The sequence below is a fragment of the Rhinolophus sinicus genome, chromosome 3 (genome assembly GCF_057876585.1).
Source record: "Rhinolophus sinicus isolate RSI-liver-muscle chromosome 3, RSI-T2T, whole genome shotgun sequence".
In the NCBI taxonomy this organism is placed as follows: Eukaryota; Metazoa; Chordata; class Mammalia; order Chiroptera; family Rhinolophidae; genus Rhinolophus; species Rhinolophus sinicus.
In genome coordinates, this window is record NC_142503.1 from 33863349 (window position 1) to 33890710 (window position 27362).

At 40.1% G+C, this 27362-nt stretch overlaps 1 protein-coding gene and 1 long non-coding RNA gene across 2 annotated transcripts in view; one reads left to right on the forward strand and one right to left on the reverse strand.

Annotated features, from left to right (window-relative positions):
- LOC148758477 (uncharacterized) overlaps positions 1-27362 on the reverse strand; it is a 71623-nt gene that overhangs the window by 16315 nt on the left and 27946 nt on the right. The gene's annotated exons all lie outside the window — the stretch shown is intronic.
- Positions 13516-14778, forward strand: HSPB3 (heat shock protein family B (small) member 3). The gene has a single exon (XM_019756146.3). The coding sequence runs from the start codon at positions 13716-13718 to the stop codon at positions 14166-14168; it is 453 nt and encodes a 150-aa protein (XP_019611705.3). The 5' UTR covers positions 13516-13715; the 3' UTR covers positions 14169-14778.

Here is a 27362-nt window from a genome sequence, read left to right on the forward strand (position 1 = left end):
ACTGCAAAGGGCCAGCAGTGACACTGTACCCTTCCAGTGGCGTTGTGTGCCTTTCTTAAAATTTTTTCCTAACTCTGTTCCTTCATGGAATTTTACGGCCTTAGATATACTGCACACCTATTTGTGTGCTCTGGCCCTTTGAAGGACCATAAACCATTGTAATATGTAAGACTCTTTCACCTGCCCAGGAATCAATTTTTCCTCCCCAGTGGTTAATCCATTTGTGCTAGAAAGTGTGGTCAATGGGGACGTTTCTGAGCTTATTAGATGTGGGAACCCCAGAGATTGTTATTTGTGGACTGAAAAGGGCCAAGGTAAATACACTCCATCACTGGGAATCAAAGCTGGGATCATAGTCCATTATTGGGAATCAAAGCTGGACTCGTCTCTGGTTGAAACTCTTGGGCCAGTTTGACAAAAGGAGCAGTAAGATAGATTTCATTCCCTACTCTCCCACTGGTGATGATGCCCACAGGTCTTGACCCACAGGTGTTGACCCCGAATATACCTCCTGCATGCTAATGACCCCCCTCAGGGTCTGCTTCCTGGGGAACCTACCTTGTGACAACCCCAATGTGTTGTTGATTTATTACTGCTGGTTCTGAAAACTACTGCTTGAGCATGTGTGGTTGTGCCCCAAACTTTATCACCACAAACACTTGCTGCATCTCTTCCATTGTCCTCCCGAGCCACTCTGGCCTGCTCTGTGCTCAGGGAGGCTGACCACATGGATTGCATCAATGGGTCCCTTGCCTCTGGCTTCCTGATAGGCTCAGCCAATGGGAGGCAGCAAGGGGAGGTCAGAGGATTTCTTCTCCCAGCTTCTCCCATCAGGTCACAGTAGGCTCTCTACAAGGTCTGACAATTATGTACGCAAATGTGCCACTGTGTGCTTACATTGGCAGCACTGTACAAATACCTCAGTAAGGTTTTATAACCTTGGTATATCAGTGTCTCACAGCTGTGTTCCTGTCGACATGTGGCAGTGTCTTGCTGAATGGCGTTCATTATTTTTGTGGCGTATTTTTATGTGCCATTGCAAGAATGTCTGAGCTTTAATTAGAGCAACGAACAAACACTAAATTTCTTGTTAAACTTGGCAAGAGTGGAAGTGAAATCAGGGACACGTTAGTCCAAGTTTATGGGGATGATGCCATGAAGAAAATGGCAGTGTACAAATGGATTAAACATTTTTCAGAAGGGAGAGAACGCGTCACTGATGAAGAGATATCAGAGCAGCCAGTAACGAGCAGAACTAACAAAAACATTGCAAAAATTCATTGAATTTTGCATCAAAATCTTCAGCTAGTCAGCTGTGAGAAGCATAGCAGACCAAGTAAACATCAATAGAGAAACAGGAAAATCTTAACTGCAAATCTTTGCATGAGAAAGGTACGTGCAAAAATGGTCCCAAAGAAGCTCACTGATGAACAAAAGCAAAGGAGAGTCGAAGTTTGCCAAGACCTTTTGGAGAGGCAAGGCGATGTTTTGGGGCCATGTTATCACTGGTGATGAAATATAGGTGTACCAATACGACCCAGAAACAAAGCATCAAAGTGCACAATGGAAGTTAGCCAATTTTCTATGACCAAAAAAGTTCCGTCAGTACAAATCAAGAGTCAAAACAATGCTACTAACCTTTTTTGATATCAGAGGGATTATTCCTTACAAATTTGTACCAACTGGACAAACAGTTAACTAAGTTTACTATTTGAAAGTGCTGAAAAGGCTGCGTGAAAAAGTTAGATGAAAAGAACCTGAAATTGTCACCAACAATTCCTAGCTCTTGCATCACGACAATGCACCAGCTCCCAGCTCCCATGGCACTTTCTGTGAGGGAGTATTTATCCAGTAAACAAATAACTATATTGGAACACCCTCCCTACTCATCTGCTCTGGCCCCCAGTGACTTCTTTCTTTACCCCAACATAAAGGAAATATTGAAATTTTGAAGACAGCTCTGATGGCCATTCCAGAAAAAGAGTTCCAAAATTGCTTTGAAAGGTGAACTAGGCGCTGGTGTCAGTGCATAGCTTCCCATGGGGAGTTCTTCGAAGGTGACTGTAGTGATATTCAGCAATGAGGTATGTAGTACTTTTTCTAGGATGAATTCGCGAATGAAATTGTCAGACCTCATATGTGTCTCTAGTAAGGGCTATCACTCCTGTCAGCTGGACTTCCTAGAGCTGTCACTCTGGGTTCCAGTAGCTATCCCCCCTCTCCTTGGTTTCTCCGGGCCCAAAGGTGGTTATAAATTCCTGCTCTTGCTAGCCCTGGGGGCGCTGCATTATCTCTGCTTTTCTGCCCACTGCTGCCGTAATCTGTTTTTTGAACTCTCCTTAAATTACTCAGCTTGCAGATGCCACATTTCCCGCTGGGAACTCAATTGACACACATAATATAATGACCTGGCACAGTGTTTTGGAAATCTGGGGAAAAGTTTCAGTGGGTAAATGTCATGTGGTGTGTGTGTGTGTGTGTGTGTGTGTGTGTGTGTGTGTGTTTGCAGGAAAGGTTAGGCTGGAGAAGGAGATGTAGGCAGTGAAGTTGTAAGGATAGGTTGGTTGGAGGGTGCAATCTTGATGGTAGGAGAGTATAAAAGTCTATACTTTTCAGGGGTTGGGAGAAAGATTGTGCAGTGTTGTGAGAAATGCATGCAATACCACTTATAAGATCACATGCTGTGACTACCAAAATGTTACCAAGGAGGCACTTAGGATACGGCTAGATTATTGCAATGCTACCTGGTGACACAGTAAAGCTAGTGTTTTGTAGAAGGAAAGAAAGGAACACTTGAGTATTTACTCTCTGCTAATGTTCTGACATGACATCATCTCACTTAGGAAGACGAGCCTGTTGACTTTGTGTGCTTCAATCTCCGAATGTGCCAGGAGACAGTGCATTTTGCTTTGGGGCTTTGAAAGCGGCATCATCAGAATGGTCAGGACTCCTGTCTGACACATCCAGAGGTAAATGAACCACTGGGTTTGTTCTGCTCTTTGACTATTACTGACAAATTACTGTAAGCGGTGAGTTTCTAATGCACATTTCTATGAATTCCCACTCGGTATTACAGTTGAAGGACTAAGCATGAATTCATTACTTGTACACAGCTCACACACCCAGCTTTTTTTAGTGGCCTCTCTAGCTCCTCTTGTGACCAATAAGCTAAGGCACTTTACATGCATATATGCCACCTTTTGTTGTTATGTACAAGTACTTAAAGAAGCGTCTGGCCCCTTCCAGATGCTCTGTAGATGATCTCTTTAGATGTTCAAAGAACCCATTGAGGTGAATATTACCCTGTTTCCCCGAAAATAAGACCTAGCTGGACAATCAGCTCTAATGCATCTTTTGGAGCAAAAATTAATATAAGACCTGGTATTATATTATATTATACCCAGTATTATATATTTATTATATTATATTATATTATATTATATTATATTATATTATATTATATTATATTATATTATACCCGGTATTATATTATATTATGTTATATTATATTATATGACCTGGGCTTATATTATAGTAAAATAAGACCGGGTCTTATATTAATGTTTGCTCCAAAAGACGCATTAGAGATGATTGCCCGGCTAGGTCTTATTTTCAGGAAAACACGATAAGCAATTTGTTCTGGTTAGGAGTGGAGTCAGGATTTGAACTCAGGCAACTGGCTCTGTAGCTTATGATCTTGACCATCATGTAACAGTGCCTCCCATGAGGTTTGAAGAGGTGGACCACGAGCACGGGAGAAGATTAAATCAGTTGCATAAGCCGTCATTCTTCCTCCAAAGGGGCCTTCTGAGTTAAGGCTGTAAAAATACCATATTGAGTTTTAATTTTTTTATCTATGAGGTCTTAAATCTTAGTTTCTTCTTGCTTTGCAAATGACATAGATAGCCTAGCCAAGTGTGTTCTTCTAGAATTCCCACCAAGGCCAGGAAGATAGCACAGGAAGCTACCTGTGCATTTGAAGGATCCCAAAATCTTTCTGCCCCAAAGTACATCTCCAATGGCTTGCAGTGGAGTCTGAAATGCCCTTTTTGAGAATTAGTCCTTTAAGTCATGGGCTCTTTGGGGTCTTGAGCCCCAGAATAAATTCCTCAAATCTCTTTTGCCAGTAGGTGTTTGCTTTTTAAAGACCAACAGAAACCTATCAGACTAGCTTTAGAAAAAGCAGCATTTTACTCACATGATACAAGTGTTGATTCCCAGACCACAAAGACACAGTGGCTTGGGAACTGTTGTTAGCAGTTTTTTGGTTTCTAGGGAATTCTTAGTTCCAAGGCAACTCTTGTCTCCGAGGCTGCGTGAGCCCTTGTTTCTGGTCTTTCCTCCAGAGAAAGGAGAGTGAGGTGGACATGAAGACTGGCCGTCTCATGGCAGGAAGTGGCCACTTCACCTCCATGCACACCTCAGTCCAGGGGCCAGGCCAGCAAGGGCCTAAAGGCCCTGCATCTCAACTCCAAACCCTAGAGAAGCTGACTGGCTTAGCTCTGGTCAGGGGTCCACCCTGGATCTGCTTATCTGGACTGGCTGGGGATGAGGCCACGTGACAGCTGGGAGGCCATGGGTGCCATTGCATCAGGCTTTCAGAGGAGGTGTGCAGGGCAGGTCTTCCACGAGCGTGGGGAGCAGGGCAGGAGCATGGAATCTCTTCTCCAGCGTCGTGAGGATGATCACCTCCTCTCCTATTAATTAACTCCTCATATCTGATGCAGGGCGCTCAGATAAGAATGTCTTTTGAAACACCTTCCCTTTTGCCCTTTAGTACTAGAGATAGGCAACCCTGGCTGGTATTGTGAAATGGACAGAAACGGAGCTGCTGGAGCTGCGAAGTGGGTGACAAAGAGGAAAATGGTACCGTTTGGGGTACACAGGCTGTATGTCATCAGCATAAGACCTAAGAGGTTTTTTTCTTTTGTTATTTTCTTCTATATCTTTTTCTTTTCTTTTTTTTTTTAAACTTGAAAGGGACCTTATCAATTTGGTTCAGTCCCTTGTTCTGTTTTCAGCTGAGAACTGAGTTTCATGTAGGTTATGAGGACCTACCCGGATTACAAAGCTAGTTAGGACTCTGGTCTTCTATCTCTGCCTCTGATTGCTGGTCTGTGACTCTACCCTCTACCCCACCCCCCCAATCCTTCATTTTCTTTAACGTGAACGTGACATCCTTATCTGACCTTTCCGTTAAACTATGTTGTGGAAGAAATAACTTATAAGTGCCCAAGAACCAGTTGTGAGCAAGCTATAATAAGTATTTCCTTGGAATGTCCCTCAGGTTAAAAAAGCAGTTTGGAGTTTCTCAGGCTTAGTAGTTCAGCAACTAAGAAGTAATGTTAGTACCACCAAAGGGCTTAAAAGCAAATTGTGGAAAAAGAAAAACATCATTTGATCATAGCTGATAAAGACAGTTCTGGCGCGACAGGGAAGCCTTAGCACATTCCTCCCAGAGTCTAGCTTGGTCTGACCCTTATCTGCACAGAATGAGTGGCTTGTATAGTTACCCAGTAACATCTTATATTTGCCAAGGCCTCGATTAATGTGTAAAGAAACAAGGGCAATGCTACATGCTATTCTTTTAAAAATAGCCACTACCGAATTAAAACGGGTCAGCTTTTTCTTCAAAGAGCTTTAATGCTCTTGTGTATTACACATAATATTTAACATTTATCGAACATTTCCTATGTGCTAGGTTCTAGTCTAAGTGTTTTATACCTCTTTTCTAATCCTCAAAACAACCTTAAGAGATACATGTATTTTTCTCATTTTCCTGGAGCAGAAGAAATTAAGCCTTAGGAAGATTGTGATTTGCCCTGGATCAAGCAGATAGTAAAAGGGCAGAGTGAGGATTCAAATTCAGGTTTTTATGTCCCTAAAAACTGTTCCTTTAATGACTCTACTATGATGCCTAAAGAGATGTATGTGTATGTAGAACCAGCATAGGTTACGCTTGCTAGTTTTCAATCAGAAAGCAAGGGTTCAAAACTTATTCTTCAAAATTCTGCCAGTCTTCATCTTGCTCCCCGACACCAACACAAGTGACCTGAAAGCTGCAAGAGTTGGGCCAAATAGTGAAATGGTTTCAGTAGATGAGACCTTTATTTGGAACAGAGAGTCAAAAGGCAAGAGGAGTAAAAATTACTCATTTAGAATTCCAGTTGTCTCTCATCCGTGTAATTCCAGTCTCTCCCACCAGAGGGCAATTATCGCGCATGAAATCCCTCCTGGCGTCACTTTCAAACCACCATATCACATCGTATCTGGATTTACTTCTACAGCTCAGTGCAAATCTTGAGAAGATCGCTGGTTCTTTCAAGTCCAAAGCTAATATGTCATGCCTTTTTTTCCCTTTGCCTAGCAACTCAAAGGAGCTGATGATATCTTAGAAAACATCACTTTGAATGGTAGTGTTAACATGGGCCAAAGACAGATGTTTGTATGGGTCCTATTTTGGAGGCAGAAACCTTGTACCAAACACTCAGCGACAGTCAAAAACATTCTCTGTGTCCAAGATTTTATAATTTATTTCATTTCAATGTCATCTGGGTTTCAGAAACCTGTACTGCCCCAGAAAATTCCTCGTGCTTTTTCATGAGGATTCTAAAGATTAGCTGAGTAAAAGGAGTAAAGTGTTTGATGGACAATGAATACCTTTCCAAGTGGCCGGCCTGCTTATCACCTGGAGAGACCACTAGAAACACTTCTATTTATTGATCATGTAGCACAATGCCTTATGGAGAAAATGCTTTAGGCCAGAATCAACCCCAATTTTTCCAACAACCCTGGCAGTATATTCTATTATTATGCTAATTTCAGAGATGAAATTGAAACATACTCAGGTGAAGTAACATGCTAGAGAACACGCCCTTATTCCATGTTCTTAACCACCATCAAGTGGTAGATCTAGTGGAGATGAGAGCAGCCCAAGTACAGAGAAATGGCAGATTCAGTAGGGAGGTCTGCTGAGCTCAGAAAATCAACGTCAGGAAAAGGAAGATGAGGAAGGGTAGGTAAGAAGCTACCTGGCTGCCCTCGCTGTCTGTACTGCAGGCTCCACTAAGTCAAAGACCATAGCTGCTCGAGCAGTGATTACAGACCATTATTCCATGGGAGGCAAGGATCCCAGGTGCTATTTTAACCCAGGAGTCAGACAGTCTGGCAGGAGCCCAGTTAGCAGGTGGAGGGCATAGATAGAGACTAGGATCCACATTTACAGAAAGAACAGGGCTACTCTGGCTCCAGCCACCAGCTAAGTAAGGTTTAGGACATAATCCAGGCTTTCAGAGAGACTGTGGAACTTGGCAGGGAGGAAAACAAAGAGAGGAGGAAATCTTGGCCAATGGTCAGTTTTACAACTTGGGTCAGTTCCAAGCGTAGGAAGGTCTTTGATTTGGCATCTAGTCTGAGAAGCGAGAGGGCAGGCTATGTCACAAGGCCTAGGAAGGTTAGCTTTGTCGCAAGTCCCTGCCAAAGTGAGCTGAGGCTGTTGATGAATCATTTGCCTTGGTTATAATGGACTTGGGAGCAGGATCAAGACCAAGCCTGAATATGTGTGTCTTGGTGAACCCAGCAGGAAGGGCTTGAGGAAGGAAGAGTAAACCTGGTGGAGAATCACTCCAAACGTAAACTCCTATCCCTGGCGTGTCCATCCCTGAACAGTGCCAGGTGACCAATTCCAGCGTGATACCATTTCCATCAGGAAACATCTTATAACTGGCCTCTTGAGAGTTGTGGACTTGAAGCTTCATGAGCACATTCGAAACCAAATGAACTAGTAGAATCGTTCAAAGCTTTCCTTGTTTGCTAGTTCTTCAACACCTTCTCTAACTTCCATGATTCCTAGCAGATTGCCTTACTTAACAATGCATCAAATGAGACCCAGGAGTTTATAACTAAGGTGCCAGGCGACCCTCATACACAGCAAGTACAGGAAAATTGTTTAGCTGAAATAATATGGAAACTCTACAGGGAGAAAGAATGTTAAGCCTTACAGGAGGGACAGATTTTGAGCATGAGGAGTAGGACAAGAATGAAGTCATCTGTATTAGTTTCCTCTGACTGTTGTAACAAATTATTGCAAACTGTGTGGCTGAAACCAACACACTTTTATTCTTTCACAGTTCTAGAGGCCAGCAGTCCAAAATCAAGAAGTCATCAGGGCTCCCTCTGAAACTCCAGGGTAGAATCTGTTCCTTGCTTCTGCTAGTGTCTAGTGACTGCTGGAATTCCTTGGCTTGTGGCCACATCACCCCAATCTTCAAGGCCAACATTTTCCCATCTCTCTCTGCTCTGTCTTCACATCATCGTCCCCTCTATATGTGTGTGTCAAATCTCTCTCTGCCTCTCTCATATAAGAACAATTGTGATAGGAGGGGGTGATGGGTGAAAGGATAAAGGGGTTAAGAATTACAAATTGCCAGTTATAAAAATAGACATGGGGATGAAAAGTACAGCGTAGAGGATACAGTCAGTAATATTGTAATAACTATGTATGCTGTCAGATGGGTACCAGACTTATCAGGGTGATCATGTAGCAAGTTATATAAATGTCTAATCATTATGTTGTACACCTGAAACTATTATGATGTCGTATGTCAACTGTAATTGAGAAGTAAAAAAAAAAAAAAATTAAAATAAATGAATAAAACCAGATCTAACCTAAAAATAAAAATTAAAAATGGGAAATTTCAACAGGCAAAAACCAAAAACACAAAAAACAAATAAGTATGATAGCTTTGGGGGCCCATCCAGATAATTCAGAATAATCTCATCATCATCTCAAGATCCTTAACTTAATCACATCTGTAAAGTCTGCCATATAAGGGAACATTTACAGATTCCAGGGATTAGGACACGGATATCTTCCAGGGGGCTATTATTCAGCCTACTATAGCATCCAGACTGAAAGAAATAATAGCATGAGGAAAAAGGAAAGACAGAGAAGCAGAAGGAGTGTTTGGAGGACAGCAGGGCAGTTAGTCTAGAGAGTACGGATAATGGAGAGCAGCCCTAGAAGAGATGGTCTCCTCCACTCACCTGTTTGGTCATATTGGTGGGGGCCTTGAGTCCCACACCAAAAAAGTTTGGAAGATATGATGGAGGAAATCATATATATGCAGATTCATAAAAACCTGTCAAGATCAGATTGTACAACCACTACAGTTTTCATATGAGAAAGCCTAAAACCACTGCGTGTACTCTTTGCTCAGAGGAAGGATGATGCGATCAAAGCGAAGTCTCAGGAAGATTATGTTCTCCATCCTCTCAAACCCTTTAAAATGTTATTTGTGCTTCTTAGGGCTCCTGTCTAAAGTGTAAACTGCTTAACAGGCATAAGGGTAGCATTTCAGAGCTGATTCTAGCCTACAGGATTGCAGCAAGGTTCAATCAAATCTCCCTTCAAATATTTTGGGGATTCCATTAGGCACGTGTGTATGCTTCCCTGTGGTTGTCACTTTTATCTCTTTCCAGACCGCTGCCATCAGCTGTGGCTATCCCATTGCTGCTCTCCAGGCAGTGGGGGCCCTTGGCTGTGGTTCACCCAAAGCATGGGTACACCTCCTTCTTTTTTATTGTAATTAGTTTCAGGTGTACAAAACAATGTAACAGACATTTACACTCCTCACAAAGTGATAACCCCCCTCCCCCAATCTATTACCCCTCTGACATCATACATAGCTGTTACAGTTCCACTGACACTGTTCCCTGTGCTGTACTCCACATCCTGTGACTACATATATATTAAATTATAGTTGACATTCATTATTGTTCAGCCTCAGCTTCAGGTGTACAGTGCAGTGATCAGGCATCTACATCATCCCCAGGAGTCTTTTAAGACATGTTTCATTTAGTTTCTCCTAACTCTCCTCCATGAAATTTTCCCACCACAGATATGCTATGTGTCTGTTTATGTACTGTGGCCCTTTAGAGGGCCACAAACCATTATCTAATAGTTAAGATTTTATACAACCCTAGATTATACGGGTTTTCTTTTGCTTCATAAGAATCTATTTGTGTCCCCTTGAGAGCAATATCTCTCCCATTGAGAACGCATGGAACAGAGTGAGAGAAATCTCTACTTGTCCTCTTGAGAGGGCTAAGAAAAAAATCGTTCACATTCTTTCCTGATGAGGGGCTTATGTCAGATGCTGAAGAAGGTTGAAGTATAGATTTAGCAATGAGGATGACTGACCTAACCAAGGTCAGAGCTGGCAGTAGGGCAGAAGTTATTTTGCAGCAGCATAGAGAGTGACCACTGAATGCAGGCTATAAATTCAAGTAACTGGGCTGGGAAGGGATGGGAATAATTAATTAGCTAGAGGGTGACATAAAGTCTAGAAGGTTTGGTTTCATTTTTAAAAGATGGGGCATGCTTGGCTTTAGGCTGATGGAGAGGAGCCCATGGATAGTGAGAGACTGGAGAACATCAAACAAGGGATAACTGGTTGGACAAAAGCCCAGAAGAGGAGGGAAGAAACAAAGGGAATCGAGGTGAAGGCAGTGGAGGAAGCTTCTCTCTCTCCCTCTGAGAAGGCTGGGTAAGAATGCGGAGGCCCCAAGGGAAGTCACCTAATCTGAAGAGTGACAGCAGGAAAGGCCTGAGGAGAGCAAGATGTTTGCAATCTCCGCTTCAGAGAAATAGGAGAAGCAGACTGAAGTACAAAGAATGCTGACCAAGTGGCATCGAAAGCTAGCTGAAATAAAAATTACAAAATTAGCAGCAGTTTGATTTTTTTTCGTTCTTTCAACAAATACCTAGCACATGTATCATTTTCCAGGTGCCGTCTTACATGCTGGGGATACAACAGTTAACCCTCAATTTCTGACCTCAAAGAGCCATTGTCTGTCTTCCCCAACTGGAATATAAATCCATAATAAGTAAGATAGTTTCAGATGCCGATAATGATGAGGAAGATAAAAGAGGGTCCTGCAATGGAGTGACAGGAGGAAGCCTCTTGCTGGATGGTCAGGAAAGACCTGCCTGAAGAGATGACCTTTGACCCAAAGCCTGAAGGGTGAGAAAGAAGCAACTTTGAGAATGGATGTAAAAGCGACTCCGAGTGCAAAGGGCCTGAGGAAGAAACAAACTTGGAATATTCAAGGACAGACGGGAGGCCAGTGGGGTTACATCAGGGTCAAGGGAGAGAGACAGGGAGATCAGCAAGCCCGGATAATAGGTTCCTGAAGGCCACGATAAGGATTTTGGATTTCATTCTGGTTACAACAAGAAGCTTCTGGTTGAGATTTTAAAGCAAGGGAGTGACATAATCTGTACCTCATTCTAGAACAGCTGCTCTGGTTACAATGTGGAGGATGGACAGTAGGGAAAGATTGGGGGGAAGAAGACCAGTGGGGAAGCCTGGTAGAGTCCCCAAAAAGACAAAGGGTCAAGGTAGTTGAGGGGGAGGAGGGCAGTTCAGGTGTAGGATTAATGCCAAAGGGCAGGAAGTAGAAATTTCAGGTGTTGCCTCAGAAATGTGGACGCTCATTTTTAACCTCAGCAACTCACATAGCCACGTGTGGAAACATCACTCACATCTAGTCACCCTTGCCTTCTGCACAGGTCCTTGGAGGCCAGAAACTGCAGGGTTCATTGGATACATTCTTCTCTGCCCACCCTAACCATGTCTTCTCAGTTGTTTTTTTTAATAGAGTTTATTTTTTTAGAGCAGTTTTAGTTTTCAGTTTTAGTTTATTAAATAGACTTTAATTTTTAGAGCAGTATTTTAGAGCAGGGGTTGAGAGGAGGGAAGGGTGAATATGTGGAACACAGCAGATGTTTAAGATGATGAAACTACTCTGTAAGCTACTATACTGGTGGATACATGTCATTATATATTTGTCCAAACCCACAGACTGTACACCACCATGGGTGAACCTAATGTAAACTATGGTCTTTGGGTGATTGTGATGTGTCCACGTAGGTTCATCAGTTGTAACAAATGTACAACTGGTGAGGGGTGCTGACAGTGGGCAGAGTATGCACGTGTGGGGACAGGGGGTTATGAGAAATCTGTGCCTTCCACTCAAGTTCGCTGTGACTTTTTCTACTATGTTGGAGGCAAATCCTTACCATCCTATCTATTCCTGCTATTGACAGTGAACTCTGTTCTTGACTCACCACTCAGAGCAACACCAATGAAAACATCTCTCAATGTTTTATGAGCCAGAGAGCATTGACATATGTAAAAGTGCACAATTTTTTCTCTGAAGGCCACCAATCTGTAACGTGCAGGTCACAAAAGCTGAGTGTGAACAGCATTATTAGGACATGTTCTTAAGTATATACCAAAATGTCCTCAGAGGTTCTTAGAGTAATAAAAAGGAGCTAAAGGAGATTGTTCCCTTCTGTTTTCTGATTTAAATTTTTTTTTTGGCATTTTCCTTTCATTCTACGAAAATGGGTACGTTATTAAAGGAACTGTATTCCCAAGTCTACCCAGTCTAGAATATACTAACCTCCATGAAGAGGAAGCTTTCTATATTTAAAACCTTCTCATGTGTGTTTTCACTGTGGAACTAAAGAGCACAAATGTGTTTACGGTGAGGAGCACGTCTCTTTCCAGACTTGCCCCCTCCCCCCATCACACTGTTACTCTCTCAGGAGGAAACCACTGTGCCCAGTGACATATTTTTCAGAGATTCTATTTATATAAGCAAACACCTACTTATAAAAAAGTATAAATAGTTGCACATTATATGCTGTTCTGGACTTTTCTTTTTACTTAATGTGTCTTGAAGAGTCTTCTATAGCACAGGATAGAGAGTTGCCTCATTCTTTTTCAATGCAATTTTAATAGAAAGGTGTTATAGTGGAGAAATTATAAGTAATTTATCTTTGCCAATTCAATAGCAGAGCTATGACTAGATTAATCCTTAGTTTTTTGGGCTTTCATATCAACTAGTTCAAAGCTTTAACTTTTTCCTCACCCCTGTGGCTCTATTTTCGTTACTAAGATTCCCCATCTATGGCCCTCCAATCCCCATCTGAGGTTTGACAGTTCTCCAGCTTAGTCATCTGATCACATCTCTGATGAGTCAAATGTAATAAACCCTGAGCATGTGGCTCAGATGTTCCTCAAGGACAAAAGAGTAAAAGATGAAATAAAACATAGAGGACAGAGGGCTCAGGGTTTGTTCAATGTTTGAGATTTGAATACGTGTGTGTATCTTAACTCCTCATCGATTTCAGCTAGATTCATCAATCCCAGCTTTCCACTCAGAAATGAGGATAAATGCATCTTAGCTCCTATTATAAGATGAGTACACACCTCTGGACTGTTCTAGGAAATCATAGTCCCTTAGATGGTTGTAGTTCACAAGGGCAGTGCAATCAGATATTTGAAAAATACTGTTTCTGATTCTCACTCTGTTCCTCTCGAGGTTAGCAAGGCAGGCACATCTCTCTGCCCAGGAGAGCTGAGAATGTGAGGGCACTGCTTGACGCGGCAGCTTGAGCAGGCTGTGTGCTAAATGCAACTCCGACACAGGCCCTATAAATAGCCGTTCATTGTCAGTGTGTGTGAAAAGACAAGCGTGAGCGTGCGGTGGGATGATTCAGTTCTCTTTAAGTGGTTGCGTCTGTGCAGGGTTACAAGTGAGTAGCTGCTCCCGCTGCTAATCTGGTCAGACGACAACTGCGAGGGTTCACCACGGGCGGCTCACAGCCGGAAGGGAAGCTGTTGGGTGCTGTTTCTGCCTCCACCATGGCAAAAATCATTTTGAGGCACCTCATCGAGATTCCAGTGCGTTACCAGGAGGCGTTTGAAGCTCGAGGTCTGGAAGACTGCAGGCTGGATCACGCTTTATATGCGCTGCCCGGGCCAACCACCGTGGACCTGGGAAAAGCCAGGGCGGCCCAGGCTCCTCCAGTGGACTCAGTGGCAGAGATGCTGCCCCAAGAAGGCAAATCACGCTTCCAGATCCTGCTGGACGTGGTCCAGTTCCTCCCCGAAGATATCATCATTCAGACCTTCGAGGGCTGGCTGCTCATTAAGGCTCAACATGGAACCAGAATGGACGAGCATGGTTTTATCTCAAGAAGCTTCACCCGACAGTACAAACTGCCAGATGGCATTGAAACCAAAGATTTGTCCGCGATCCTCTGTCACGATGGAATTCTGGTGGTGGAAGTAAAGGACCCAGTTGGGACTAAGTGACATCCTATCAGTGCCTGTTCACACAACAGGAGGAAGACTACAGTTCCGCCAATAAATGGGACCGCCGAAATGTTTGTATTACCCACGTCTGAAATGATTCTTATGAAGATTAAAAATATAGACATAGTTCCTGGTATGTTGAGGTTGTCTTTGTTATTCTTACTCAGGACGAATTATTGTTAAATATGTTCCTACAGCTGAAAATGATGCTCTTCTTACACCCGAAACAATGCGAGTTTGGAAACCAGTTTGATTCTAGAGAGAACTCAGAATTATTTTTTTCATTATGCCAGCAATGCCAGAGACGGTGCATTAGTAACACTGGGTGGCAAAAGAGCCATCCTCATTTAAGGCATGTTTATCCATTGTATGAAAACGTTTTATATTGCTAGAAAGAGTTGTGATCCCATTCACCTGATACGCTTTTCTTTTCAGTGTATTTTAATGGCAGTGGAACTTTGTACACATAGTCTGAAGATGAAAATACAGTACTTGGAAATGGAGTCTGAAATATATTTTATGATTCACTTACAGTTGTTACTGCCTTAAACTTATATTGGCATTTTCAGATATAAATCTTATTTTTAAAAAGTTCCAGATATGTACCTGATTATTTTTTAAAGCTAAACTGAATCTTACCTGCAGTATTTTTTTAAAAAGTTCTGTGGATATTTATGAAATATAAATAAGATGTGTTAATTCGTATTCTTATAAGTTTATATTAAGTTTAGGAAAACACTTTAAAAAGTACAATTACTGAAATCAAAGTTTTCCATCTGTGTTCTTTAGATGCTACTTAAAATTTTAGATTTCAGAAGATGGCAAAATGTAATGCATCTGCTCTCTCTGCATAATCCTTAGCTTGAAATAGCCTGGCAGGCCATGAAAGCTCTGGGGCTCAGCTTACACAGGCGTTGAGTTTAATACTGTGTGTGTGTGGGGGGGAGGGGGGCATGACGGGGGAGTAGGGGGTGGCTTAGCGCTGTTTCTTTTCTCCCCAACTCTTACTTCAGCCCAAGGGAAAGGCTAAGACATTGGTGGAGGCTAAGGATTTGCTTTAGGAGTATCGCTTTCAATGCTGGTCTGTGACATTCCACAAATCTGCTATCTCATTCTGTGCATACTAAATATTTCTTTGGAGGAAGTAGCTGCTTTCACCCAGCTCCCAAGTGAGCCTGAGGACAGAGCTATGAATAGAAGAGGAAGGCGGGGTGTGGAAACCACCAGGGCCGACTGAAAGCGGCTGACAATACCACCCTGCTCCTCTCTATGGTGCTTTATGGTTTAAATACAAATATGAGACTCATGAAGCAATAGAAAAAGAAATTAAACAGTTCTAAAAGTAGTTTGGAAAACAAATGTAATCTGAGAAAGACACATTTTGTTTACAGTCTAAACTGAAAGGATTTTGAAGCTACAGGTTTACACGAGGTTATTGCCTATGCACTGAGGTTTGTGCATCCAAGTCTAGGATATGTTTGACAGAATGACTATCACAGACCAGCTTTGGTACATAACAAAATTCATAGTGCTTAATGAGATTACATCTGCTAATATGATTAGAACTGAAACACCCACACTAGATTATTGTTTCCCATCAATTAGAAGAATAGTGTGAAAACAAACCAGTGCTTAGAAACAAACAGCCCCTCTCATTTGGCCTTGATCTTCACTCTAATTGAGATCCTAGTTCTGCAAAAGCTCAGGAAGTGAAATTCTTACCTTGAGGAGCCACTGGTAGGAAATATTTCCTTTAAAAATGAGAATTAAAATAAACACATCATCCAAGTAGTATTTATTTTTTCTAAGATAAAGTTTAAAGTAATACACAGCCATTTTTTTTTTTTAATTTGGAAAACATACCAAACATTATAGAAAGTAAAAACCATTTATTATTCTTCTACTACCATGAGGTAGCTACTTTAAACTTCTAGTTCATTCTCTTATACATAAATACTTGTATCACTTTTCACAAAACTAAGATTATGTTTGCATGACATCCCGGTCATACAAGTTACTGACTGTTGCTCTTCCCACCTCCTGCCCACCCAGACCCATCCTCTACCCTTCTCAGTCTCATTCTGAGCCCAAGCTGGCTGACCCCTGTGGCCACGTCATTCTAGTTTCTAAGTGGGTTCAGCAACGGAGGCACTGACTGCAGACCAGAGACTGGACAGAGAAGATTGGTTGACACGGGGGAGAAGGCTCAGGTGTTTCTTTCTCCGCTGCCGCCCTGCTGCGGGGCTCTGGCAGGGCCTGCGTCCCTCCATCACTGGGACTCTGGAGAGATGGCCACTCCTCCAGGACGCCCACTCATACCGGTTCGGGCACTGTACCACTCTTTCTTCCTCTTGGCCCTTCAGCATTTGGGGTGGTGATGTTTTCTGCCCTTTCTTGTCCCTGGGACTTCACCGTCCCTGTGGATTACTTTGCCTGCTGTCCCATAGACAATCCCTTCCTTAAAGTCTCTTTCAGGTGATGGAATTCTGTTTCCTGACAGAACCATGATGGTTTGACTTCTTACGTGATTAAAAAAATAGCACATCATTTGCTTTTGCTGCCAAACATTAACTGATGCGCAATGGGTATTCACTATGCCAATGCAGATAAATTGTATTATAACTTAACCATTTCTTTTCACTACTGGTCCCAACAGGAAGCGGATGGCACTCTCAAATTGGAATAATTCAAATTGGAATAATTTATTTATAAGGAGATTAATTACAAAGGAGTGGGCAAGGTGAGAGGATCTGCAACGGATAGTACATGACCTAAGTGTAGCCAGTGAGAAGTTGTTATGTCCCTTAGGTCCAAAGGGATGGGAGGAGGAAATAAGTCTCAGAAATCAGAAAGAAATTTGGATATAGGACAACCAACCCAAGGTGACCTCATAGGCACCAGGAGAATAAATACTTTCTCCCTCCAATCTCCTACCAGGGCACCCCATTAACTGGACCTAACTGGTAGCCAGAGAGTGTGCGTGACCTATTGACATAGGTCAACAGCCTCTCAGGGCAGAGGGCAGGGTAGGGAAAAGTGGTGAGTAATTCCTGGAGGCAAGGGGAAAGTGTCCAGCACTCTAATAATATGAGAGGTGTCGTTATAGTTCTCATATGAAAACCTCTTCTATAAAATACATCCTGTGACAAGGCTTGAAGTACCCACACTTTATTTGGGAAGTACAAGCCCAGGATGGCAAAGGCAAGGAAATAAGGGAAACAAGGCAAGAAAAAATGGAAAACAAAGTGATATGATGTGTTTCCATGCTGGCCACTGCTTCACAATGAGCTATGACGAGACTCAGGAGCCTCTTGGCAGGTATGTTGGCTCAGCACCTGGAACTTCTCCAGAAGATCTTCTGGAAGAAATCAAATCTTAGAGCAATGCACAGGAAAGACAGGAGAGGGAATTTGTCTGCCCTGTTCCTTTCTATGTCCTGTTTCCCATCAGTCATGGTTCAGCCCACAGGGAACAGACTCTCCTGTACTGCTGGGTTGTATCATCCAAGCCCTTAGTGGCTGCTCAGGGAAGCAGATGCCCGCCGTGTGACATTTCATCCATGCCGGGAGTAGAAGGGCCACTGAGCATGGTTAAGATGCACTCAGGGGTCGGAGTGCAGGCTCAGGGCTTCAACTTGGGCTCCAGCCACCTTAGTAGACTTAGCAAAGGCTCTGGCAGCACATGGTCTGGGAGGCAGGAGATGCCTTTAGAACAAAGAAGGCAGGCGAGAAGGTACGGTACAGGCTTTAAATCCAATACAACCTCAAATCCGAGATTGCAGAAAGCAGGTGCCAGGGAAATCACATGATCTTGCAGCATCTACTACTGCCTGTCTGCCCTATTGCCTTCAAATTATGGACTTTAATATCACTTTATATTTTAATTTTTAATCTGCTTACGTGCGGAGCCAATCCTCTTGAACATCTCCAGAATTTTTCTTTTCCTATAGATTGTGGACCAAAGTTTTGTTTTTATTTTAAATGGCCTACCTTTTATCCAGGTCATTAAAGAGTTTGGTTCCCATTGGCCCTTCCCGGAGTCCAAACTGTATTGTGCTGTTTTACTGAACCTGCCCAGTTTTACATCTTACTACTTACTTGTGATTATCTGAAAATTGCTGTTAGTGGTCCTTAGCACATCAAAAAAGTGATTTTAAAAAACACAATGGTATACAACTTCAGGTAAAAAATTAAAAAAAAAAAAAGAAGCAAAACATCTACTAGTGATTTCCTTAAGCTTAACAAAAATCTGATTTTTACTAACACTGTTCTCTTCAGAGGCTCTCAATTATTTGGAAAGAAGAATAAACATGTTGGTTCAGTATGCTGATTGACAGCTTATATAGTATTGTATTTTGAAAAGAACTCTTTGTTTTAGCAATGGAGTTGGCCAGATGTTCTTCACAAAATAACAGAGTATTTTGAATTTGAAAAATAAATGATCCCAAATAACTGTATTCTTCTATATTTCCTTAGCATTGTTCAATATACGAGAGTATGTAGGTATGTATTTATAAACTCCTGTTTATTAATGTTTTCTAATTTATAGGTTCATATACATTTTTGAAAACACCAATAAAAGTATAAAAATGTAGACATTTAAAATTATTCAATATTTCTATCCTTCTCCTGAGCATAACTAGGACTTTTGTGTCCTTAATACCCATTAAATACTCTCCCCCATTTTCCTGTTATTGTTAATTTTAGTTTTAACTTTAATTATTGAGTACTAAAATACCACTATTAAAAGAAAATTTTGTGAGTTTCTGTGCTCCCCTTTGTTTCTTGTTTTCCAGTTTCCCTCTGCATTCCTTCCTCTTCTTAAGGCACCTTGTTATTTTCATGTGGGTCCATAGGTAGAAAATTCTCAGTCTTTACACTGCTTCACTCTTGAGTAGTATTTACAAAGCATAAAATTCTAGGTAAACAGTTATTTCACCTCAGCACTGTGAAGATAATTGTCCTCTGGACTTACAGTGAAGTTTTCAACAACATAATTGTTCCTGTATATTTGCTGTCTTCTTCCTCTAATTGTCTTTAAGATTTTCTATTTATCCTTAATGCTCTGCAGTTTCACTACGATGGATCTAGGTTTGGATCTGGATTTGTTTATGCTGCTTTATGTGCAATCTGAAAAGTACTTTTTTTTTTAGGGTCTGGAAATTTCATGGCTATTATTTCTTCACATGTTTCCCTATTCTCTTCTTTTAGAATTCCTATTAGTTATAGACTGAAGCCTTTCAGAAGCTCTTGTCTTCCTGTGCTGTATTTCTGAGTTACTTCCTCAGTCCTTATGTTCTCCTTTTCCTTTTGAAATACATGATACATGTATAAAAGTATAATTATTATTGTACACATATTTTATAGAAAAAGGCCATCCATGTATTAAACCACCCAGGACAAGAAATAGGTCACTGACAGGACCCAGAAGCTGTTCCCCTCCTTCCCTTTCTAGAAGCAACCACACTGTCCTATGTGATAATAAGTTTTTCTTTTCTTAAAAATCTACTGCCTGTGTTTGCATCTTTAATCAATATAGCTTTGCTTGTGTTTGAACTTATCTAAATGGAATCATAGCCTTTGTATTCTTTTCTGACTTATTACTTTTACTTAAGATTGAATGCCATCCACATAGTACTCTGTTCATTTTCATTGATGTATAGATTTCATTCTATAAATATACCAATTTTTTTTAATCTATTTGATTGACAACTGAGATCCTGGATTAGTTTGGGGCTATACAAACAATATAGTTCTGAATATTCTTGTACATGTCTATTGGTGTCCATGTGCAAGAGTGTCTATTTAGAATGTATACCTAAGAATGGAAGTGCTGGATTATTCAGTATGGCCACCTTCCACTTAATCATGCCTAAGTGTTTTCCAGAGTTATTTACCAACTTATTCTGCCATCAGCAGCGTATGAAGTTTCTAAGTTATCCTAAATGCCCAACATTTGGCATGGTCAGACTTAAAATTTTGCCCATCTGGTGATGTGTACTATACAGCACAGAGAGATACCAAGTCTCACTTTTACCGTGTTCTGGGTTTATCCCATGTATTGTGTATTTCCCCAGTAGCTATGGTTTTCATTGAGTTCTTTTCTACATCAAGCTCTTCTTATTTCTGTTATTTGTTCTATAATTTCTTATTCTTTTACAATGGACATTATTCCTCTATGTAATGCCTTGAGCATCCTAAACATACTGATTGTCAAAGTCTTTATCAGATTGTCCTGTACTTTAGTTTCATCTGAAGAGAATTCAAGTTCCAAGAATGGACTTTGTTGATTTTCTTAGCATTACGCTTCTCCACGTGTTTAGGAATTTTGATTTTCAGACATTTTTTTCAAAGTTTATTGGGGTGACAATTGTTAGTAAAGTTACATAGGTTTCAGGTGTACAATTCTGTAATACATCATCTATATATCACATTGTGTGTTCACCACCCAGAGTCAGTTCTCCTTCCATCACCATATATTTGATCCCTTTTACCCTCATCTATCACCCCCTTCTCCGCCCCCCACCCTCTGGTAACCACCAAACTATTGTCTGTGTTTATGAGTTTTTGTTTCTTCATTTGTTTGTCTTTTTCTTTTGTTGTTTTCAGTTTTATATGCCACATATCAGTGAAATCATAGGGCTCTTGACTTTTTACATCTGACTTATTTCGTTTGTATGAGAGGGTAGTTAATGTCTCCCCTCCACCCCATGCTTAGCCTTCTCTATCTAGAAGTTTCACTACTGCCTTTACTTTATTTCTTAACTGAGGGGTTTGGAAAATTTCTGCCTTAAAGTACCTTGTGATGGCCAAAGTAAGCTAAGATGGCCAAAACTTCTTAGACTCCACCAGAGGACTGGCAGTCTGCCCTTCCCTTGAATACCAACGGGCCTTGCGACATGCTTTGACCAACAGAATGAGAAGGAAGTGGCACTATGTGATTTTTGAGGCTGAATCTCAAAAAAAGATCTAAAACTTCCACATTCATTCTCTTCTGAACACTCACTTTTAGACCCCGTGCCACCTGGAGAAACCCCTCGGATAACCAAAGCTCATGGGTCAATAGCCCTGGCTGAGCTCCCAGCACACAGCCAGTACTAGCTAGTTACCAGCTAAATGACATACCAGACCAGCTGAGCCTCCAAACAAGACCATGTGGAGCAGAAGGACTCCCTAGCTGAGTCCAGTCAACACACAGAATCATAAGGAAATAAATGATTGGTATTGTTTTAAGCCACTAAGTTTTGCAGGTAATCAAAATGAGAGGAAAAATGAATTCTAGTTACTTTGGTATCTTGTCAAAGCAAGAGTTTATTATTTATAGAGAAAAAGCTAATTATCAGTGAATCCTATGCTTATGTTGTAAAAATAACCAAACCGCCTTCTATTATCTACTAATATGCAGTGAGTTCCTGAATTATAGAATGAATTAGAATTTGTAATACCTCTGAATAGACTCCATTTAAAAATATATTTAAATGAGAAAACTTTTTTTTTTTTTTTTTTTTTTTGAAGGAGGGCGCCGCTCACAGTGGCCCATATGGGGATTGAACCAGCAACCTTGGTGAAACCAGCACCACGCTCTAACCAACTCAGTTAACCAGCCACCCCTAAGAAAACTTTTTATATTTGACATTTCCCCCAGTTATTAAAGCTAGGTATGTTAAGCCGCTTGATATAATTTTAGAAGTGAAAGAACAACTATTAAAGAATTTACTCTAATGACACAATAAAAACCTTGCACAAAAATTTGTGAGGCATTCTTTAATTTGAAGTATTGAAAATATAAGAAATTTAATGAACAAACCAAAGCCTATCCATAAGATAAAATCCTATATTGCCAATAAAAATCATCTTCTAGATAAATATTGGAGTGGAAAATGCTCACTAAAATTAAGAGGGGAAAGTGAGTTACAAAAGGTGTATGAAATTACTACCTTTAAGTTCAGTGGAAATACCTCCACGTCAATAAGTTTTTGTTTAGGACATGAGGTTAGTGGCAGTCTTGTACTCCATAATTTGGATATTCCATAACTTATTATATTGCAGAGAGAAATAATCGAAGAGTAATTTTAAAAATGTCCAAAGTGATTATATGATTGGGATTTTAGGGTCCTTATGTTTCATTGCAGATATACAGAAAACAAATTATTTTATAATCAGGAAAAAAAAGTAAATATAAGCTTAAAATATTCTAGAAATATAACATTTGATAAATGACCATCACAGTGTCTTGAAATAAAGTCCTGGTTTTACCTACATAGGATGTTATCATTTCAGCAGAAAGCAAGTGGTTTGCTCATTTGACGAACACGCCCCATCTCTGTTGGGTTATTCCAAAGAAATCAGAACTTTCAAGACCAATAATCCCAAGAAGTTATGATTCCATAAAATGCAATAAGCATAAATGACCTTTTTTCTAAAAGTCTAGCTTTCATTGCATTGCAAATCATTTTCCAGTTTGAACTACAGATGCATCCTGGAACTCCACGTAAGCTCAGTGTTTATTAGTGAGAAAAAGCAAATGAGCTGTCTTATCTGAATGGCAGGCCAGGAAAGCATATCGCCTTTCCTCCCTTCCTCTAGTGGACTCGACTGGATGGAACAGCCACCATCACTTCCCTCTGTGAAATGTTACACTGGGGTTGCTGTGCTCCTACAGCAGCTGTCAGGCACATACCATTCTCCTGAAACACTGCTCTTCAAAAGGGTGGAATTTCCCTCTGCTCTTGTTTTACCTCCTCAAACTCAGCATTTTCAAATTCTCCAAGCAATGTTCATAGCCTTGGAGAAATCAATGTGGCCTTAATGCTCTGTTGCTATTGAATGGGACACAATTTCTTATGAAACTGATTTTTTAATTTGCCGGGAAATTCTAAATAGGCTCTTTTGTTGCTAAGTCCATGAATCGACTTTATCCCCAGTACAAGGGCAAAATAATTGAACCTCGAAGGACTATAGTTTCATGGCACAGGACAGAGTAGTAATTGAGAAAGTAGAGTTTGAAAGCAAACAAATGTAGACAGACAGGGGTTTGAGTACCAACTTTGCCACTTTCTAACCTGGTAATTTTGGTCAGTTTGCTTAACCCCTCTATGCCTCAGTTTCTTTATCTGTAAAGTGGAGATAAATATAGTACCTGTTACATAGGGATGTTTTGAAGATGAAATGAGTTCAAGATGTAAGATGACCAATAGGCCCAGTTCATCCAGGCCTGAAGGGCCTCTTGGGATATAAGACTTTCAGTGCTAAAATTGGGACATTCTAGGCAGACTAGTATGTATGGTTGGTCACCCGATGAGATGTCAAGTATTTCCACAATGCCTGGTATCAAGAAATGATAGCCAGAATTTTATATATGACAATTATCTTTGAGAATATTCCCATGGATATTTTCTACACAGGTTAATTAGACACATCCCAACCTTATCTTTTATAAAAAGACTAAAACATATAATTAAAACAATAAAGTTCATTAGTATATCAGAATCACTGTCTATTTCTAAGGTCTACTTGGTTATTTCTAAAATTCTACAAATCGATGTTTTTGCTTACTGAAGCCATGTCTTTGAAAAACTTTACGTTGTTCTGTCAAACGGTATGCTAGTACATATTTCTTAAAACATGTACCTATGTCAAGATACAAAGCTTTCTTATGATAAGAAATGAATTGTAGAATAATCTTTTTTGTCCAATGAATAAAAAGTCATTTAAGGCATATCGAATTTTTGGAGACAATATTCCCATGGGGAACATTTCTAGTTAAGAGGGTAAATTGAGCACACTTCTTTGTCTCGCCTACATGTCAATCCCATTTAATGACCTAAATTTCTCTTTTGTCCTGATTCACTAGCATTGCAGAGACTAGGAAGGGATTTATCTGGTGACTTTAGATTGTAACAAACGTCTGTCTGATAAAAAGCCATTGGGATCAATTGACAAACCTGGGAAAAGGGAGGCAAGGCCTAGTCATTATTTTCTAAATTTGTCTGGTTTTAAGAATCACCTGGGGTCCAGGTTAGATGTACACATTTCCGGGTCCCTCCAACAGAGATTCTGATTTAGTTGTGAGTGTGGGCGTAGCCCTAGTATCTGTGTTTGGTTGGTGTCGCCCATGATACTCATGATAGGACAGTTTGAAAGTTGTTCTCAACCAGGTATTGTCAGTATCCTTGGGTGCCTCCAGCATTTAGGCCCATGAACCAGGGATGCTAAACCTTCCACAATGCTTGAGCCAACATAACACACAAAAACAAAATACTGGAAATAGGACAATTGCTGTACAGAATTTTAAATGGAACTCTCTATCATTTAGTCTCTTCATTAATGTTTGCTAACTGCAGGACTTAAAATTTTATATATATATATATATATATATATATATATATATATATATATATATAATATATAAATTAATTAATTATATATAAATATATATATATTTAAAATATAATATATATATATATAAATATATAAATTAATTAATTATATATAAATATATATATATTTAAAATATAATATATATATATAAATATATAAATTAATTAATTATATATATAAATATATATATATATATTTAAAATATAATAGAGATCCCAAAGAGCTAGACTAAATATAGGCTGATCTGATAATTTTTCAGAAGATGAAAACATCACCCTTTTTTAGGGATAAGGGAAAACTTCTTCAGACAAGTACTTATTTTTAACTGATTTATTGCTGTTCTTTCTGTCTTCAAACATTACACAATTCTAAGTTTTACAGAAACACCAGGAAAGAGCTGAACTATTCCTTCCAGAAGAGACATTCTGAAAGAAGAGAAGAAATACCACCTGTCAAGAGACATGCTTTTACACATCAAATTCTTCATTTCCTTCCTACTCACTGCTCATCAAGATGGCATGTATAGTGCTTGGCCTTCTGTTTATATGTTTATTCTTTCTGGGCGGTTCCCAGATAGTTTTAACTAGTTCTCTGTACCCATCAAATTTTATTTGCTCAGGGTATCAATGCTGTGACGTAGTACTACTGTAAGATGTTCTGTAACATGTTACCCTTGGAGGCGACTGGGAAAAGTGTACAGGAGACCTGTTTTACAACTGTCATGTGAATCTTTAATCATCTCAAGATTAAAAATGTAATTAAAAATTATATTCATTTATTCATATTCCCCTTATGACAATGGATTTTGAGGCTTTAAACATCTGTGAGAGTTCCCCGCGAATCACTGAGCGAGTTTGTAGTCTCATCCTATCAGAACGAAAACTTTGAGTCACCTGATCTGTTCTGATTTGGGTCTTACTTCTATCAAACACAGCTGTTGTTGCCTCGAATAAGGGAGAATAAATCTCAGGCTCAGGAGACAGGCCTGAGGCTTTGGAAAGCCAGTAATCAAAATAGATCATAATGGGTTCTGGCTCATGTACACGCCTGGCCTACATCTCACACCGATATTGTGATAGAACTTCTCTGAACAGCAGGTTATGTGCTTGCAGACTGATTGAAAAATCCTTAGATGCTGTTGCTTTCTTTCAGAGGTTTAGTTAATGCAATTAACTAGCTTATTTCATTAGAATCAACTAGTAATGAAAAAATAAATCTACATTAACAGGCTCATTTGAGGAACAACAGCTGCTCCAAGATTCCAGAGGAGAAAGGGGAATTAAAAACCTGATGTCAGTCTAAGATATTTCTAGATTGCAAGTGTCTGATGTTTAACTCAATTAAAAAGAGTGTTTGGAATATACAAAGTTTCTAAGTTTCCATGTTCTTCCTTCTGACCCCCAGATTTTTTAGCTCTATGACTTTATATTTTACAGACTTAAAGAAATGGCTTGGTAGGCTAAAGTTACAGAACAAAAATGGTAATTCTTGGCCCTGTATATAACACAACTCTCACTGGTAGCTAGTATGTTCCCTTTATTCATATCTTCGAAGATTAAGGTTTATGTAGTTTTATTTTGGGGTAAGAAATGTTTCATACAGGATGACTCTGGATACCTTTTTATACATATAATTGGTACAGTTAGGACTGAAATTTTATTTTCCATCTTCTCATATAAAAATAATATAAGCAGCTTGTTAAATAGCACCTAGACTAGAAAAATGCAAGGGCATTATAATGAATAATCCTAAACTCATTATGATCTTAGTGAACAGGTTCAGATTCAGGATAATCCTGGAACTGACATTTATTAACACTGATGGCATCAAACGCATGCCTGATCAATGTCAAGAGTCATTAATTAGCATGAGGGATAAATTTAATGCACATCACTGCCAAATACAGGCATGTTGGTGGAAAGATTGGGAGTTATTACAGCACAATTTCACACCAGAAACCATACTATCAAGATCCGTAGATATTACATGTAATACTGGCTCCTTTCCTAGGCATATACACTTATATCATGATCACCCAAGAAAGAGTAGTTGATGAAGGTCACTCACAGGTCTAAGGCAGAAAGTCAGTTCCTTTATGAAATAAACTGTCTTGTTATAGCTGGCCTCTTAAATGATCACACTACATTCAAGCAAACAGGGTGGGGACAAACTAACAGATTAAATGGAATTGAAAATGAAGGGTCAAAAAAAAAAAAGAAAGCGAAGGGTCTGGTACATCTAGATAGCTGTTTTGTTAGACTCTGCTTAGCTGCAAGTTGCATTTAGAGTTGTTTCTGTTATTTATTTTTAATACCTATAGCCTTCCCTCATCAGCACAAACTGCCAAATGTTCCACTACATAGAATTAACTCCCATGAGCCTCCTCTCAGCTCAGGAAATCAGCTAGTGGCATCGTGGAAATTTTCCTCTTTTATTCACCGATCCTGATCTGGTTTCACAGCCTGAATGAAGTCCTTGTTGTACAATGCTGTGATCTTGGGGACGTCATGTGGCTTTCCTGAGCTTCAATTTTCTCATCTGTAAAATTAGGGTTATGTGTGATTCAAAGGTAATGTATCTGAAGTACCTCGCTCAGAACATGGCTGGGAATTAATTGTGGTCACCATCAAATAAAGCATGTCAGCAAGCTTGATTTGAAATTTCTTTCTTACTTTAGATGATTTAACCATAACAAACCTGAGACCATGTAACATGCCTCCTCTCTTTAATACATAGCACAAACAAAGCAGAATCCATCAGGCCGGTGTGTTACAGATAAAAGACTAGATAGTGCCCTCTAGTGGTAAACTGACAA

What these genes read in the sequence shown, in the direction of transcription:
- HSPB3 (XM_019756146.3), top strand. Translation starts at nt 13,716, where the DNA reads ATGGCAAAAATCATTTTGAGGCACCTCATCGAGATTCCAGTGCGTTAC.